The sequence below is a fragment of the Sus scrofa genome, chromosome 3 (assembly GCF_054392235.1).
Source record: "Sus scrofa isolate SSC_HxYL_T2T_F1_AM1 chromosome 3, Sscrofa_HxYL_maternal_Yorkshire_Landrace_v2.0, whole genome shotgun sequence".
Lineage (NCBI taxonomy): Eukaryota > Metazoa > Chordata > Mammalia > Artiodactyla > Suidae > Sus > Sus scrofa.
Genome location: NC_139385.1, coordinates 143,376,605 through 143,395,224, shown reverse-complemented (window position 1 = coordinate 143,395,224; position 18,620 = coordinate 143,376,605). Strand labels below are relative to the sequence as shown.

The window sequence follows — 18,620 nt, the reverse complement described above, 5'->3', positions numbered from 1 at the left end:
CTTTTCTTTCCCCCGTTGCTTCTTTGATAACATTTTCCACCTTCACGTTAAGTTCCATGTTTCTGTCAAGCACTTGTGTGTCCAGTGGGATCCCGCCCCCCACCCCCGCCCTGACCCCCCAGCGCTTTCCGTGCCCCCCCGCCCCCCCGCACCCGGGCTCTGGGGGGGGGAGGCTGTCCTTAAGGCTGCAGCAGTAGGTCCCTCGCATCCCCCCCACTGCCTCCCTGGGCCCCTTGCCGCCGCTGGGGGGCGTCTGTACTTGCACTTGTTCCTGGGGACACTGTGCCCGCTGTGAGCCCTGGGTGGGGTAGGGGACAGGTGCTGACTGTCCTGAGGTGACAGCGGGAGACGGGAATTCCGAGCCCTGTGTCCTGCTCCCTGAGACACACCACGGCTGTCTGCGTCTCACGTTGTCCTGCTTGTCCTCAGGGCTGATCCAAGGCTGAGTCACAGGAGCAGCACTTGTTAGAAATGGATGCTCTGGCCTCAGCGAGACTCCGGGTCAGGACCTCTGGGGCTGGGGCCCATCAGCCTGTGCCTGGGCGAGCCTCCCGGGTGGTCCCTGTGCTGAGGTGGGGGTGCTCGATGGAGGAAGGGGTGAGTCCTGTTCCGGGAGCCCTGCATCCTTCCCGCCCACCTGTTCCGGGATCGCATCCTTCCCGGCCACCCCCCTCCTGGGCTCCCTGCTGTCGCCCACCCGCAGGCGCCCACCCGCAATCCTCTGACTCCCCTTTACGTCCCCTCCCCCAGCCCACTGTTGCTAAATCGCAGCGCGTCCCGCATCTCCATGGGAGTCGCACTTTACTCTAAATGGATGGTAACGCCACCTAGGATTCCAGGCTTTGGGATTCGGTGTTCAAGTTCTGGGTCTGTGTTTCATTTCATCTTTTGGTGACAGTCAACCCCACGTTCTGGCTTCTTGCAAGAGGCCCTGCTGCTGCCCCAAGAGCTTCATCCCAGCTTCACATGAAGAACTCCTACCCGCCCTGCAAACCCCACCGCACATTCTCCCAGCTTAGTGAACCCTACAATTATTGCCTGTCATCTTGCTTCTCTTAGGAGGCTGGCACTTTGCCCTTCTCTGATCCTATTTGTCTTTATAGGTTTTCCTATACTTCTTGACTTGGGGGAAACACTGACTTTTCTTTTCCTTTTTTTTCTTTTCTCTTCCTTCCTTCCTTCCAGGGCTGAACTGATGGCATATGGAAGTTCCTGGGCCAGAGATTGAATCTGAGCTACAGCTGCGACCTATGCCACAGCTGCAGCAATGCTGGATCCTTTAACCTACTGTGCCAGGCCTGGGATTGAATCCATGCCTCTGAAGTGACCTGAACCACCGCAGTTGGGTTCTTAACCCACTGCACCACAGTGGGAACTCCAAGCTCTGACTTTCTTGTTTGTATTTTTTATCCAAGGCATTACCTACTTTGTGGTCTGTTGCATAACAGATACTCAACATTGATTGAATTGAATAGTTTCTTAAATAAATGAATTAGTGGGAGTTCCTGTCGTGGTGCAGCGGAAATGAATCCAACTAGTATCCACGAGGACGCAGGTTTGATGCCTGGCCTTGCTCAGTGGGTCAGCGATCTGGTGTTACCCGGAGCTGTGGTGAAGGTTGCAGAAGTGGCTGTGGCTGTGGTGTAGGCTGGCAGCTGTAGCTCTGATTCAACCCCTAGCCTGGGCACCTCCATATGCCGAGGGTGCGGCCCTAAAAAGCAAAATAAAATAAATAAATTAGCGAATTAATACTCTACAAAGCAGAGTGCAGAATAAAATGTAGACAAATATTAGTCTTTTGGTGCTTATGAAAGGACATATTATTTGCTGATAAATGCCGGTTTGTTTTCCAAGTATTGTTATACGATACGAGCCAATTTGCATTAATTTTAGCTGTTAATTCGTTCAAATTAATTGAACCCCAACCAACAGCTTCAAATGTTCTCCAGGGCCTCTGAGCACTTGTACAGAATTAAAAACGCACTTTAATTAAAAAGTCTAAACACGGAAAGCGCGCCCAATCGCGGCGGAGCGGCCCCGCAGGGCTCCCTCCGCCTGTGGGGTCACGTGCGCTCCTCGCGGGGGCGGGGTTCCCCCGCGGCCCCCCCGCACCGGTCCCGCGGGCACACGGGCCCCGCCCTGACGGCTCTGCGTCCCCTTCCTTTCTCCGCAGGTTGTTCACGATGAACGGGCATCTTCTGGAAGACTCCAAGGAGCTGCAAGACAACCATTTCTACGTGGCCGTGGGGCTGGAGACCTTCAAGCGCTGTCCTTACTGGAAGTCCCCGAGGGTGCCCAGCGCAGTGCGACAGTGAGTGTGCTTCTCCTCCCTTGCCTCCCTGCGGGGCGAACCGGCCTCCCCCCAAGTTACTTCTGTGCTGAAACGTCATCCTCTCGGTTTACGCGCGGTACAGTCTCGAATTTTCTAAGTTCTAGGCGCGGAGGAATCACTGCTGTCTGATAGATTCACAAGGATGTGAAATTGTAGGTGACCCCTGTCTTTCTCTGGGGTCCCTGGGGTCGGGAGGTCAGGGCCTGGGTATGCAGGGGGCGCTGGCCCCCGCCACGGTCGAGGCGGCCCCGCTCCATCCAGCAAGGTTCTGTTTTCTTAGACGGGAAGATAGGGCGTGAGCCGCCCCCCCCCCCCCCCACGAGAGCTCGGCAGTGGCGTTCTGGTCGCCCCTGGCCTGGCTGACGGTTCACCTCGTGTGTGCGTCTGTGCTCCCTGGGGACCGCTAGGAGGAGGGTGGGGAGCGGGGACCCCGCTCCTGTCACGGGAGAGAATGAGACGTGCCCTCGGCCCGTGCTTGCATCTGGAATAGGGCCGGCAGCGCCCCCCCCCCCCCCCCGTTAAGGGGATGCTCTCTGTGGTCTCAGGCCTCAGGGTGCCCTGGGGCTCACGCTGCAGCAGAAGAGCCCAGCGTTTGAGCTCTGGCTTGTGTCCCGTGTCCTTGAGGTCCAGGCGAGGTGGTCTGGATGGGTTGCCAGGGCAGAATTCCCCTGAATTTCCGTGGGCCACCCGCCTTGCTCCCCTGGTGGCATTTGTAGGTAAAGCCTCAGTGTTCCCGCCCCCCTCTCTGCAGGCCTGGGGGGTCCCAGTGCCTTCCCCGTCTCCTGTCGTGCTGGCCAGACGCAGAAAGCTCTCTGGGAGTCTGGGGTCCTGGGCCGCAGCCCCTGATGAGCCCCTGCGTGTCTGACACTGGGTGTCGGGGCTGGACCAGGCTCAGCTGACCTGCGGGCCTGAACGTCAGAGGTACGGACTGATCCAGCATCTCAGTTCTGGTCCCAAATGGAAGTGCCAGGTGTGTGCCTGGGGGATGGCAGGCGGTCCCCAGATGTGTTCTGCGGGAGACAGATCTCCAGCTGCAGGGGACTGGGCCCTCCCCGCTCTGGCACTTGGGGCGTGCGCACCTGTTCACACGCGCCCAGGGCTTCCTCAGGAGACTGTCCACGTGGTTTTTAAGGCGGGCACCACGCGGCGCTCCTGATGTCCAGGTCTTGCTGAGACAGCAGCTTCTGTCCATGGGATTCGCATCCTTGGCTGCTTAGACCCCATGCGGTGTTCGAGAGCTTGTCAGGGAACCAGTCTCTCTGTCGTGCTTCTGGGCCAGGTTTTTATGGTCACTGTGTTGAGAACACGAGGTGTCCGTTGTCTGCTTGCTGTGTGCGGGGCCGGCAGGTGGTCCCAGCCTTGTGGGTGGTGGCCTCCCCCCTCCCCCATCAGGTCCCTGCTGCAGCTCCAGTGCCTGTGGGGCACTTGAGATCCCACCGTGGGGACAGTGTCTGTGGTGGACCTCGTGTCTCTTTTGGCTGCAGTGTTCGGGTTTTACCTTAGGGCTTCCCCGCCCTGTTGATGCCGGTGACCCCCCAGCAGTGTGAGGCTCAGGCAGCAGTTAGGTCGGGGTCCTGCCCGCGTGTCTGACGAGTATGGATATTTCCTGATTTTATCGGCTTCTTTCTTCGTTGCTGGTGACCCTGACCGCAGGCGTTGGAGGTTGGTGGGCTGGTGGACTGAGCTCGATGGTTCTCTCTGCTCCACGTCTCCTGCGACCCGCACAAGTCCCCCTGCCTTCCAGTGCCTTGTGTCTCCTGTCCGTGTCGAACCCTGACCTGCGTCTATTGGTTGTTTAAGCATCTTCCTCCTCCCAGAGAGGTTGGGCCTGGGGTAACAGGAGTCCGCAGAGTCGGTGAGAGGCTGAAGTCCAGGAAGTGGACCCTGGAGGTGCCCGTGTGCTGGGGACACGCCTGGCGGGACCTTTCCAGATGCGCACAGAGGCAGCCCTGGAGAGGAGGTGTGAGAGGCAGCCTGGGTGTCCTCAGGGCTGTCAGGTGCAGAGGGAGCGGGGCAGGGAGCCAAGAGCTCTGCGGTGGGTTAGAGAGCGGGTGGACTGGGTGTGGGATGGGACCGTAGTTCTGCTGATGGGCTGGGGCGTTGGCGAAACACACCTGCCTGGAGCCTGGGCTCCTTACAGCCCGAGGGGAGCAGCAGGGCTTGTTCTGCGTGTCACCGTGGGGCGGGCAAGTGCAGACACCACGTGCTTGCAAACGTGATTCATCAACTGTCAAAGACTAAAAAATGCTCAGGTTCCCCTCCACCCGCGCGGGATCGTCTAAAAGCCTGAGGACAGAGGGTGCCTGTAACTGCACAGCCCTTGGGGCAGGACCGCCCCCCCCCCCCCCCCCGCCCCGGGAGAAGCCATGGGGTTTGCAGAGACCGCCAGGAAGGAAAGTGGACGGATATTCTTTGTCCCTTGTCCCCTGAGCCTGGGGGCTGCTGTCGATGTGACTTGTGTCCTCTGCGGGGGGGGGGGGGGGGTGGTCCAGCCCCTTCCTCGGGTCAGTGCCTCCCGAGGCCAAGGCAGCGTCTACATTTTTGTTCAGATGTTTTAGGCTGGGATGTAAAGATTTCAAGCTGGACTATCTTTTGTTTTTCAGAAAGTACTCAGACATGGAGAAATATTCACGAAGAAAGAAAAAAGTAAGTGGTTTCTGAGGGCCGCTGGCTGCTGTGGTTGACTCTGGTGTCCTGGACACCAACAAAAAAAGGAGCAGGGAGCTCCCGTCGTGGTGCAGCGGAAACGAATCCGACTAGTATCCATGAGGATGTGGGTTCGATCCCTGGCCTCGCTCAGTGGGTTCAGGATCCGGCGTTGCCGTGAGCTGTGGTGTAGGTCGCAGATGTGGCTCGGATCCCGTGTGGCTGTGGCTGTGGTGTAGGCTGGCAGCTGTAGTTCCGATTCAGCCCCTAGCCTGGGAACTTCCATAGGCTGCGTGTGCGGCCCCCAAAAGCAAAAAACAAAACAACCACAACAAAAAGGACGGAAGCAGGCGATCAGGTGCATCCTTGGAGCTCAGAGTCGGGGCCCAGGGGGCACAGCGCGTGCAGAGATAAAAGAGACAAGGTTTAGGGGCAGGAAGGAGCAAAAGTGAACCAAGCTCGGCCCAGGGGGAGCTGGGAGGAGATTTCAGGCCCATGTGCCAGCTGGAGGAAGAAGGCACAGGAATGTGTGTGTGCACGTGTGTGCTCATTTACACACACAATTCGATATTGCAACACAAAGCTCCAGACGAGGGAGGCGGGTGGAAGCTGCATCTTGGCGGCTCAGACAGGCCCTTTCACCTGCGATGTGCACACACCCCAAACCAGCCTCGGAAATCGGGGCCTTAGTGGCTCAGAAGCGTGAATGTTTGCTCAACCAAGAGTCCAGCACCGACTGTTTTCTCCCAGTCCCGGCCTCGGGAGCCTGCTGGCCCCAGGCCTCTCTGGTGGATGCACCCATTCTTTTCCAGTATCTGCACCCTCCCCCTCCCCCCAGGCCCTGGGGTTGGCTTTTGTCCTGTTGCAGCTCAGATTTCGCATCCGCCCCTTTGTTACCTGCCTGCAAGGAGCTGTGGCTTCTTACCTCACTGTCCTTCGCCTGGCGGAGGCCCAGCCTGGAGCCCAGCCATCGGCTCAGCGTTCCGACGTGATAACCGCTGACCCACCCTCTTCACCTTGGATTCCTGGCCACAATCCTTGGCCCACCCGCTTGCGCCGAAAAAGCCTTCCTGCTAAAAACATGCTTTTCTGAATCGTTTTGCTCAATGGGGTTAGGGATTTTCAAACGGCTGTTTATACGTGAGACTGGCCTAGCATCCCTCTGTCGCCAGTTGTCTGATTTTCGGTGTCAGGGTTTCTCTGAATTGACTTCTTTGCTGTAGTCGCTTCTCAGGTCGAATGGTCACCTTACTTATTTCCAGTTTTCTTTAAGGGTTGCGTTGACTATGAGGTGTTCATTGAATGCATGAGCACCGAATGGTCACCTTACTTGTTTCCAGTTTTCTTTAAGGGTTGCGTTGACTATGAGGTGTTCATTGAATGCATGAGCAGGCATCATCGAGACTCAAAAAGGACGGACGAGGAGTTCCCGTTGCTGCTCAGCAGGTTGAGAACTCGACTAGTGTCCATGAGGTTGCGGGTTCGATCCCTGGCCTTGCTCAGCGGGTGAAGGATCCGGCGTTGCCATGAGCTGGTGTAGGTCGCAGACGCAGCTCGGATCTGGCGTTGCTGTGGCTGGGGTGTAGGCCGGCTGATGCAGCTCCGATTTGACCCCTAGCCTGGGAACTTCCATATGCCGCGGGTGCAGCCCTAAGAAGACAAAACCGAACAAAAATCAGTTCTGGCAACACAGGGCTGCCTCTCAGTGGGGACATGGCCTTGTAGCACATGGGGGGCTGCCATGGACTTGGTCACTGTCACATTCTAAAGGTGTCAAGATGTGCAGAGTAGCAGCTCTCTGTAAGACCGAGGGCTGAGTTTTAAATCTGCAGGTTTTTTAAAAACATGCCCACAGCACAAGACTCTTCAGGAACAGATTACAGCCATGCGCAGAGCTTCTGACCCACAGACTGGCAGACTTGAAGGGGGCATCCGTTGATTCATCCAGTGACCCAGGAAACCTTTATGTGCTGAAAACAGAGATGAGCTGGGTGTGAGTTTGTGCCCATGGAGAAGGCAGACGTGCCAATGAGCAGGACGCGGGGATCCTGGTTGGGCCCCACTGCGACGTCATGCCGGATCCCACCAGCACCCCCCCGACACATCTCACCTGCACACAATTCCGATAGGGCGGCAGGCCCTCTGCTAGTAAACCACCCAACTTCTGGACGCACCTGTGCCTCTCCATCGGCAGTGCCCGCGGCGGGCTGGAAGGTGGGCAGGGACGGTCAGAGGGGCGGGCAGGGCAAGTGAAACGCTTGCATTCACAGGGATCCTGACCTCAGCAAGGGAGTGACTGCTCCCAGTCACTGCTAGTGATGGGCGAAATGTTCGGACCAAACAAGGAGCAAGAAGAGAGGAGAGAGGCTGGTGCTGAGGCAGCTGCAGTGCCCTGGGGTGGCAGGTGGGCAGCCTTTGGGTGGGAGCTGCTGGGTGGCCCCGGTCCTCTGATGGGCACTCCCCATCTTCGCGGCTCTGAAACAGGGGTACGCCTCATGCTGCCGGCAACTTGGCTGTCATGCTGCAGTTTGTTGTCACGGTGAACTTGGCCGCACCTGTTCACTTTCCTGTCTCTTTGGTTGAGGGGTGCGTGGCTGGGCTACGCACGGTGAGTTTAACTGCTGTGTCAGTGTCTTCAGAGTGATTTTGCTGGTGATTCAGAATTGAAATGAAAAGTTATTCTAGATGCGGAAAAGCAGAAAGACAGAACAGCAAGACGTGAATTTGTTGTCAGTGGGGCGTATTCCCCTTCCATTCCTTTATGTTTGCAAAGCAACAGCCAATTCTTTGATGGACCCAGGAGAAGGAGTTGCCCACGCTCTCAGCTTCCATAACCTGGTACTGAATAAAGAGCCATCCCCGAACCTAGGGGCTGAAACAACGATTTCTTATTTCTGTAGATTCCGTGGGCTGGCTGGCTGGGTCTTGGGCCGGTTCCACTGCGTTACTCGCCGGGCTGCATTGAATGGGAGGGTGTGCTGGGCTGGGTCGTCCAAGCTGGCCGTGTGCCCGCGTCTGGAAGCTGGTGCTGGCTGTCGTCCCGAGGGGGCTGTGTGGCCAGGGGGCAGCCCGCCTCCCGGTCCGCGTTTCCTCCCCGAGATCAGTGCAGGATTGCCTCCCGCACTCCAGGCAGCAGAGCGAAGGTGCTGAGCACTGGAAGGGAATTCCTGGGCCAGTGTGGGCGCCGTGAGCCCCAGGACATGCAAGAGCACAGATGCCCTTTTTTTCCTTCTTTTTTTTTCAATTTAAGTTTCAGGTATACAGCAAAGTGAATCAGTCATACGTACACACGATCCATTCTTTTTTTCACCATGTAGGTTATTATAAACCATCGAGTAGATTTTTTGTGCTTTACAGTAGGTTCTTGACAATCATCTGGTTTATACGGTCGTGTAGACGTGTTTTCCCACCGTCAGTCCCTCCCCACCATCAGCATAGATGTTTTGACTCTGAGGCAAAAATAGTTCAAAAGAGCCACAGGCAGGAGGGAAAGTCTTGGAAAGACGCAAGTCGCTCATTTCTGTGATAAATATCTGCTGGTAAGTATCTGTCTAAACAGTTCCAAACAGCTTTTTCAGGAAGCAGAAAACAGAAGGTTTAGGTTGTAAGGAAGCAGCGTGATGTGATGTGGCTCACGGGGCAGCTTGGTGTCTTTATTAGCGACACAGGAAGTTCCCTTGTGTCCTAGGATTCTCGGATCTTCCTTTGGCTCTGCGGAGGCTTCTTGCCCTTATTGGAGGGCTGAGGCTCTCCAGCGTCCAGCAGCTGCGCTGTGTAAATCGTTGCACACGTAGATGGTATCTTGGATGTCTTCGTGGGAGAAGGTGAGCGCCACATCCTGCTCCTCCGCCCCCTCAACCCCCGAGATCCTGGGATCTTGATTCAGTGGGATGGGAGGGAGAGCTCTGGGAGGGACAGAGGCAGGACCAGGCGGCTGTGGGATGTGAGGCGGTGGGAGAAGCCAGGGGTGCCTCCCAGTTTCCGGGGGGAACGCTGGCAGGTCAGGAGCCGAGGCCTGGGCCGTGGGAAAGGATGAGAAGGGCTTGGCGTTGGTGTGTGCGTGGGAAGTTGCTTTGCTCTCGATCAGCACGCTCACCGGGGAGAGGGAAGGGAAGACGTGGGAAACGGTATCCTATGGAAAAGTTTGTCAGTGTCACACAGAACTCCGTATAATGTGTGGCAGGGGACGCGTCTGCTGCCTCCTCGTCTGGGGTTATCCTTGTGGATTCTTTCATGAGTAAGACGATGACTCTTCTTTGGATCGAATTGGATGTGTAGGAAGTGGGTGACATCTTTTCTATGTTTCAAGATAACAAACGTTTTTAAAACAAAGTAAACCTATTCCTCCCACCCAGGGTAAGCCTGGGGCTTCGGGAGCAAGCATTCTTTTTTTAATTTTTTATTTGGAGTATAGTTGGTTCACAGTTTTTCGCTAGTTTCTGCTGTAAGCCAGGTGACCCAGTCATACGTGTATATCCATTCATTTGCTCGTACTGTCTTCTGTCACCTTCTCTCCAGGAGACTGGATAGAGTTCTCTGTGCTGTAGCAGGACGTCATTGCCCATCCATCCTCAATGCAAGAGTTGGCATCTACTAACCCCAAACTCCCTATCCATCCCCGTCCCTCCCCCTGGCAACCACAGTCTATTCTCCGTGTCTGTGGTTTGTTTAGGTTCATTTGTGCCGTATTTTAGATTCCACATATAAGTCATGTCACACAGTGTTGTCTGTCTCTTTCTGACTTACTTCACTTAGTATGACAATCTCTAGTTGCATCCATGTTGCTGCAAAAGGCATTGTTTTGCTCTTTATCATGGCTGAGTAGTATTCCATTTTGTATATGTACCAAAATATCCATTCATCTGCCAATGGACATTGAGGTGAAGAACAAGACTTCTGGACTCAGACGCACTGGGTGGAACCCTGTGCTGAGCAGCTGTGTGACGCGATGCCACCGACCTCTCAGGGTCTCCATCAGTGAAGAGCTGGTCTGCTTTTACTTCCTGCTTTTCCTGTCATCATACTTCCTTCCAATGGCATGAGTTTCTAATTCAGGCTAATAGAAATATCCTAACAGAGTATTTAAAAAAAATCGAAGAGCAAATCTGTTTGCTTCTTACATCTTGATTCACATTTAGAACAGAATGAAAGATTTTGTCTTAATGTAGCAGAACTTCAAACTGCACTGTTAAAAAGTCCCCATTACCAGGAAGATGGTAAAGAAACCACATCTGTGCATTTTCATTGTTTGGCGCCCTTGAACTGTACTCGGGACACTGGCTGTCTTCTTGGATTGGCTAAGCTCACTCACTTATGGCTGGATTCACACATTTGAATGCCGGAAAATACGTTGTTAGGAGCCTGCCAAGGCCTTAAGTGGTCCAGTTAACTCGGGCCATGACTCTTTGGGTCCAATGTAAGTGATTGAATGCAGCTACTCTTACTCTGTGACATCAAATTCAGATTAATGGCAGCTGCATTGCCTGTGCTGTTACCTTCCAAAGGAGTGAGGCCAACTCAGTGAATACTTAACATTGCACTCATCTATTTAAATGACTATTTTAGGAGAAAGCCTCTGTAAAATATCAGTATATGTATTTCTGTCACATCTGTGATCAGATGTTGCTGTTCTATGCCTACTTCTCTCTTGGACACAAAGCGCAGATGTTGATGGCAAACAGCACTGAGCTGAGATTACAGCGCAGGCACACCAAGTACACCAGATGTGTGTGGGGGTCTGATACCTGTGCTGTGATGTCTGGGTCTAAACCGAGAAGTTCAGTGTGAGATAAACGCTCGGAACTGACGTCTGCAGGCTGATGGCGTCAAGTTCACAAACATCTCAGCACTGCATACTTCCAGCGTCCTGGAGGTGCATCAGCCCGGTTCGAATGTCAGCAGATCTTCTCCATCAGTGATGCTCACAGCAGAAACTGGTTTGTTGCTGGAAGACCTTGACCCACTTTGGAACCAGGACATTCACTCGCGGAGCCGGGGAAGTGCTGTCATTTTCTACCTGAGGATGGACTGACTCTGAATTGGGTTGTTACATTCTTCCATGAGCCGCTGTCACCCTGGGGGCTGCCTTTCCTGTGCCTGAGAGAGATAACCCATTACGGCAGCATCGGGGCAGCTGGGTTGATGGACGTGGGCTCTGGAGAAAAACGATATTTCATAAAGTGCCAGAGTAATAAACCCGAAGTGCCTCAGGTATATGACCTGCAAATGTTTGAATAGAAAGAAAGATGAGGGAAGTTGAAACGAAGCACTGTGGCCTTTGTAAGTAGCGCTCACGTTGGCTCCGAGGGGCTGGAGGCGGGGGGCAGGGAAGATGGTAGAAAGCAGTGGGTGGACTCTGGTTCTTGCTTCTCCGCCGCTTTCTGGGAACTGCTGTCAATCCGTGTTGCCCTGACGAGTACAAGACATCCAGTGTCTTGTAATCACGTGGGCCGAGCGCCAGGCGTGTGGAGATGCAGGTGGCCCCACCTCGGTCCTCAGGGAGCCTTCAGGCCAAGGGATAGCTGTGTAAGCAGGAACCTGCTGGCCTGTGGCCATGGAGTGGTGTGTAAAGTGGGGGGTGGGGTGGGGAGTGGGGCAGGGGTCTCTGTAGGAACGAGATGATGCTGGATTTGGGGTCTGAGGGTGAGTTTGCCAGCCCCCAGAGGAGAGGCTATTCAGGAGAAACCCAGGGATTTGGAGGGCCTGGCCTGTTGGGAACAGCAAGGCATGTGTTGAGGCTGCTGGTGGAAGGCTGGCTGGGCTGGCAGGTGGGGCTGGGCTGGCAGGTGGGAGCCTGTGCTTTCAGCTGCGCTCCTGGGGTTTGCACTTTGTCCTGGGGAAGCAGACCTGGGATGCTCACAGGACATGACAGGTAGCCCCCTCCAGGGTCTAGAGGAGCACCACCCAGTCCACCCTGCCTCCCTCCAGACCACCACCCTGTCCTCACGGCTCTCCAGAGCTCAGGATTCAAACCTGCTCACCCACGGAGCACTTGTCTGCCCATCAGGCTTCTAAAATCCTTGTTGCATGAAGCTCCACACACCTCATGGCCACCCCAAGAAGGAATTCTTATCAAGTCCTGGGACAGCCCCAGAGGAGATGTGCCATGAGCAGGGTTTCTGGGGTGGGGGGCGGTGGGGTGGCTCTCAGTCATTGAGCACCTACTGTGTGCCAGGTGGGGGAGGCTGAGGGCCATCTAAGCAAGTCTGAGATGCAGCTGCTCTGTGCAAGTCAGTGCTTGATGAGGCCAAACCCACGGGGCTCTGGCTTCACTGGATTGCAGAGGAGGGAGGGGCGTTAGAAGCCTGCCATCCCTCTCTGTGCTTGTTGGGTATGGAGTGAGATTAATCAGTACAACTGGCACAGTAACGCGATGCCTGCCTCCCCCGCCGTCCCGCTGTCCTGGGAGTTCTTGTCTCTGCAGCCCCCATGGTGGTGGGAGCTGGTGGAACTGCAAAGGAAGTGGTTTGCTCTGTGCCCTCTGCTGGGCGGCCTCGCTGCTTCTGGGCCCTCATAACCAGGGGGGACTATTTCTTTTTGTCACTGTCCTTTGACTACTGCTTCAGAGATAATAAGGTAAACCTAGGACGTCTTGATCTCAGAGGCCAAAGGTATGGGAGATGCTTGTGACGAGGACGTAGGAGTGATGCTGAAAAGAATCAGTAGGTCCAGCCCCCAGGTGCTTCCGAGACACAAGCGCCATTTACCATTTTCTGTTTCTGAAACCCATTCTGCAAGGACCTTGTTTCCTGTACTGGTGAACACAATTTCAACTTGCAAGAAAGCCTCCTAATATAGGTAGAAAGATCTTACTTGGCTCCGCTATGTGGTTTGTATAATGCATGTATGATACCCTATATAAACGGTACGAGGTAGGTGGTTTTGGTTTGACATTTTCTTAAGAGACTTCGTGAGATCACGACAAACAGCTCTTTATATAGTTTTGCCTGAATTTGCTTCCAGATACTTCAGTAAAGATAGAAAGAAAGGAGATCTAAAAAAGACGGCTTGTGTGTAAAGAGGGGATGGAATTGGACTAGAATTCTTTTTTATTGTTGTTATTTTTTTTTATTTTTATTTTTTTGCCTTTTTGCCTTTTCTGGGGCCACTCCCGCGGCATATGGAGGTTCCCAGACTAGGGGTCGAATCAGAGCTGTAGCCGCCTGCCTACACCACAGCCACAGCAACGCCAGATCTGAGCTGCATCTGTGACCTACACCACGGCTCATGGCAACGTCGGATCCTCCACCCGCTGAGCAAGGCCAGGGATCAAACCCGCAACCTCATGGTTCCTAGTCGTATTTGTTAACCACTGCGCCGCGACGGGAACTCAGAATTGGACTAGAATTCTGTCCTGTGGCGGAGACTCGGGGTGGTGCTACGAGTCAGTTCATCTGCCCTGTGATCCAGTTATGCTTTATTATTACCGTTTATAGACTTTTTAGAAATCCCAGTTCCCCTCCATCGTAACCCAACACACACCTGCCATGCGTCTCATTCTTACCAGAGATGCTCCGTCCTGCGCAGAGGTTCCGGCAGAGATGGCGCAGTCGTCCTTGTCAAAACGGTTTTTATTAGGCGGTAGGGGTGTGTCTAACGCCCCAGGGACCTCTGAGGGCCGGCCTGTCCCCCTGCCAAGGCAGCCCCTCCTCCTCCAGGCGGCACGTGGCCTTCCTGCAGGACTAGAATTGGCCTCCCTTCTCTAGGAGAGGGGGGGAGTGTTGCTGCCACTTTAGGGAGAGGAATGCAGGCGGCCCCACGGTCCAGATGGTGCGAGAAGCGGGGCTTCCACCCTCCACCCCCCACCATAGGCCTGTGCCTTTCCTGGCTGCCCTCCACGTGGCTCCTAAGACTCACTGTTCGCTTCTGTGCTGACCTGCTTTTTATTCTTAATTTGTACGGTAGGAGGAGCCCAAGGAGAAAGAAACTCAAACACCGGACAGCTTTCCACCCCAAACCCAGGATTCTGTTTTTTATGCCAAAGAGGGACAGAAGCCAAACGGAGAACCTTTCACGCCGAGCAGGGCAGGTACATGAAATCGACGTCACCGCCCCAGTGCCCCCGCTGCCGGGTCCAGGGTGTGCTTTTCAGGCCAGTTTTGTTCTGCGAAGATGTGGTTATAACTATCTGACGAAACAACCTGACTCACAACTCTGATTTTACTCGGGCCACAGCAAGGAGAACAGAGACACAGAGTCCCAGGGCGGCAGGCGGTGGGATTCACCTGCCGAAGCCTCCGCGATTCAGGCGGAATGTAACAGGCATCCTGTAGGCCCTGCGGACCCCAGGGCGGGCATTCCTTCCCTAAGGACCAATGACACAGAAGACGACCAACCCACGCAGCAACCAAACATGGACGTAAAAGCCACCCGATTTGTTTGGGTCCACTCTTTGAGTGTGAGAGACTCTTTTTTTTTTGTTTTTGGCCAAGCCCATGGCGTGTGGAAGTTCCTGGGCCAGGGATCAAACCTGCACCACAGCAGTGACAATGCCAGATCCTTAACCCACTGAACCACAAGGGAACCCAGTCTGAGAGGCATTGAAAAGGTTAAACTTCATGGAGTTCCCACTGGGATGCCGTGGGTTAAAGAGCTAGCATTCTCTCTGTACAGTGTGGGTTTGATGCCTAGAGCAGGGGTTAAGGATCTGGTGTTGCTGCAGCTGTGGTGTGGGTTGCAGCTGTGGCTCAGATTTGATCCCTGGCCCAGAAACTTCCATCTGCCAGGGATGTGGCCAGAAAAAGGAAAGAAAAAAAGATTAAACTTCAGAAGTGGTTTTTATTATTTTAAAGTTTTTTTTTGTCTTTTTAGGGCCATACCTGTGGCATATGGAAGTTCCCAGGCTAGGGTCAAATTGGAGTTGTAGCCACCGGCCCACACCACAGCCACAGCAATGCCAGATCCGAGCCGCGTCTGCGACCCACACCACAGCTCACGGCAACACTGGATCCTTAACCCACTGAGCGAGGCCAGGGATCGAACCCTCATCTTCATGGATAGTAGTTGGGTTCATTTTTGCTGAGCCACACCGGGAACTCCCGCCTCTTGCTTCTGATCAGGGGAGGACAACCTTTTCAAGGACCTTGGAGTTTTATAAGCATTTAGTAGTCCAGTCATGGAATTAGAGGATTTTATCTGTCAATCCAGTTGAGAGCCTTGCAGTGTCCAGTGCCTGCCCTCCTTTGTCCAAGCCCAGTGCTGAATGTTTTTGGAGGGGGTGCATCTCTGTGTCCTTAAGCTCCGACGTCGGTGGCTGGTGGGCTGCTCCGCGTGTATTTCTCACTGAAAGAGCCGGACACACAGACGTCAGACATTCACTGTGTTTCATTCTGGCCCGAGTCCCAGGGCGGCCGGGATGCAGGAATGTCTGTGACCCCAGGGGGAGGGCCTCCCGCAGGCCCGGACGGAGGCAGGCAGTGTGGACGTCGAGGGCCTCCCAGCCCAGCACCTCGACTGAAGCAAAATCAGGAGCGACGGGGAAATGGAGGGGTCCCTGGGCCAGGCCATCTGATGATGACACAGGAAGCTCTGCCATGGCGACCTATAACTTTGGGTCAGAAAAGGGAAAATGGACATTGGTTTGAAAGCCTTGTCGATCTCCCGCAGATGGCGGCGTGTACAAAGCCCAGACTCTTGACGAGGACACCTCAGGAGCGCTGGAAATCAAGGAGGCCCCGGACGTGCCCGTGGACGTACCTGTGGACCAGGTGGGTGGCGCACGTTGTGCATGACAGTGCCCAGTGCCTTCCTGCTCCTGCTCCGTGGCCCTGCCTGCATCTCGTCCCCAGCCCCACCCCCCAGCCTTCCCTGGTTTCTAGAATGTTCCTTGTCCCTCCAGGGAGCTGCTGCTCATCCTTTTCTCCTGGCGGCCCATCTTCCCCGCCAAGGCTCCTCTGCTGCCAGGACCCGTCCTAACACTTGTCGCAGTTTGTGCATGTCTGGCCTTGTCATTAGTTGAAGACCCTCCCGTTCCCCACTAAGCTGTAAGCCCCGTGAGAACGGGGTTCTGCTCTGCTCACGTCAGCAGCCCTTGTTCCTGGCAGAGTCCCTGGCAGGTGGGAGGCCCTGAGCCGTCTCTGTGGGGCGATGGGACGATGGACCGGATGGTGTAGTCAGACATGTGCTCAGGAGTGGTGGGTCTGCCTCCTCCTCCTGGCTTTCTCACCCCAGGCCTCAGCCTCCTTGTCCCTGCGACGGGTGATGCCACCGAGCAGGTCTGCATGGGGACTGAGGGGCGCCATGCACGTGCAAGTGCCTGGTCCAGGGCCTGGTGCACTGGGAACCCTCACTCACTGTCCCCTCCTCCTGGCCTCACGCAGGAGTGGGTGGGGTCCTGCGAGACAGGGAGGGGCTGACAGCGAGGCCTGGGGCCGGGCAGGAGCAGACAGAGGCCCTGGCCAGTCGGAGGCCTGGTTCCAGCCCAGCTCTGCCCCCACCCGGTGCAGGCAGGACTCACAGCCCCCGGGGCCCATCCCAGCACCTCACGGGAGCCTGGGTGGGGTAATCGCTAGATGCTGATGTTGCCTCCCGTGTCTGCCTGCAGGTGCATTTCCAATCGTTGGTTTTTGAGAAAAGAATTTACATTCTGTAAAAGGTCAACATTAGCATCTGAATCTCATTTCTGTTCCTGTTAAATAGAGTAGGTCCTGGCCCTGCACGCGCCCCCAGCCCAGTGACCCGCGAGCTTTTCTGCTCCTCTTTCAAGAACTATTCATTCTTCACCCGTCATTTATTCTTAACTTGTGCTGGGTTTTTTTCCAGGATATGCTTAAAAAGTGTTAGACCACCGCTTAATGTACTAACCTCCCACTTCTTTTCAGCATTTTGAGACGGTTCTCGTGTGTCCGGTTGTATTTTCTGTCATTCATGACGTTATTTCTCCTCTTCTTCCGCGAGACCAAAAAATGACCAAAGAGTTTGGTCTTATCTTAAAACCTAAACTGTTTAAATATATATATATTTTTTATTGTTGTCTTTTTGCCATATGCTCACACGGCATATGGAGGTTCCCAGGCTAGGGGTCGAATCGGAGCTCTAGCTGCCCGCCTACACCCCAGCCACAGCAACGCCAGATCCGAGCTGCATCTGCGACCTACACCACAGCTCACGGCAACCCCGGATCCTTCACCCACTGAGCAAGGGCAGGGATTGAACTCGCAACCTCATGGTTCCTAGTCGGCTTCGTTAGCCACCGCGCCACGACGGGAACTCCCAATGTTTTTATTGCACATTTAAGACGTTTATAGGACCAATATTAAGACACTTGAGGCAGTTACTTTTTAAAAATTTTTACGTCGTGTTGATGTCGAGTTGGTTTACAAGGTTTGATCGTTTCTGCTGCACAACAAAGGGAGTCAGTTAAACACACACACCCATCCGTTCTCCTTCAGACTGTTTCCCACACAGACGATCACGGAATATTAGGGAGAGTTCTCTGTGCCGCCCGGCATGTCCCGTTGGCCAGTCATTCCAGAGGCCTCAATGCGCATGTGCCGGTCCCCCACCCCCAGCCCATCCCTCCCACCCTGCAACCTGTCCCCTTTGGGGACCATACGTTTTTCAAAGCCCGTGAATCTGTTTCTGTCCTGCAAATAAGTTCATTCGTATCCTTTTTTTAAGATTCCACATATGAGTGGTATCACATGGCGTTTGTCCTTCACTAACTTGACGTGACCGTTTCTAGGTCTACCCATGTTGTTGCAAAGGCGTTATTTCATTCTTTTTGATGGCTGAGTCATATTCCATTGTATATACATACCACATCTTCTTTATCCACTCCTCTGTTGATGGACATTTAGGTTGGTTCCATGTCTTGGCTATTGTATGTAGTGCTGCGGTGAATATTGGGGTACAGGTGTCTTTTCAAATTATGGTTTTCTTGGGAGTTCCTGTTGTGGCTCAGTGATAATGAACCAGTATCCCTGAGGATGTGGGTTCAATCCCTGGCCTCGCTCAGTGGGTTAAGGATCCTTCATTGCTGTGGCTGTGGTGTAGGCTGGCAGCTGTATCTCTGATCGACCCCTGCCCTGGGAACGTTCCTGTGCCACAGGTACGGCCCAAAAAAAGTAAAAAAAAAATTGTGATTTCTCTGGCTAGATGCCCAGGAGCGGGATTGCTGGATCACATGGTAACTCTATTTTTAGCTTTTTGAGGACCCTCCGTACGGTTCCCCGTAGCGGTTGTACCAGCTTACATTCCCACCCCAGCGTGGCAGGGCTCCCTTTCCCCCACACTCCAGCATTTTTTGTTTGTAGACTTTTTGATGGTGGCCGTTCTGACTGGTGTAAGGTGGTACCTCATTCATGGTAGTTTTGGTTTGCATTCCTCTAATAATGAGCGATGTTGAGCAGATTTTCCTGTGGTTTTTGGCCATCCCCGTATGTCTTCTTTGGAGAAATGTCCATTTAGATCTTCTGAGGCAGTTAATTTTATACCAAATTTATCATCCATCCTCCCACCTCCAACATTCAATATTATTATTGATCTATTATTATGTGTTTCCTGGGTAGCGACTGAGCGTGTCTGACGCCGTTTTAAGCAGAACTAAAATCCTACCGTGACGAGTACCATTTCGGCAGCTGTTTGGGCACCGTAAATACCAGTTCTCCTAGTGAGTGTACCCGGTCTCCGCTGTGTCCACGGC

General features: G+C 54.2%; 1 protein-coding gene across 4 annotated transcripts in view; it reads left to right on the top strand.

Moving 5' to 3' along the window:
* The window catches only part of DCDC2C (doublecortin domain containing 2C), a 115,488-nt gene that overhangs the window by 37,019 nt on the left and 59,849 nt on the right, over positions 1 to 18,620 (top strand). For all 4 annotated transcript variants that reach the window (XM_085016181.1, XM_085016179.1, XM_085016178.1 and 1 more), the window contains exons 5-8: positions 2,174 to 2,311; positions 4,936 to 4,978; positions 13,883 to 14,006; positions 15,584 to 15,684. In XM_085016181.1, coding sequence (XP_084872307.1) covers positions 2,174 to 2,311; positions 4,936 to 4,978; positions 13,883 to 14,006; positions 15,584 to 15,684 — 406 coding nt within the window. The remainder of the gene's footprint in view (positions 1 to 2,173; positions 2,312 to 4,935; positions 4,979 to 13,882; positions 14,007 to 15,583; positions 15,685 to 18,620) is intronic.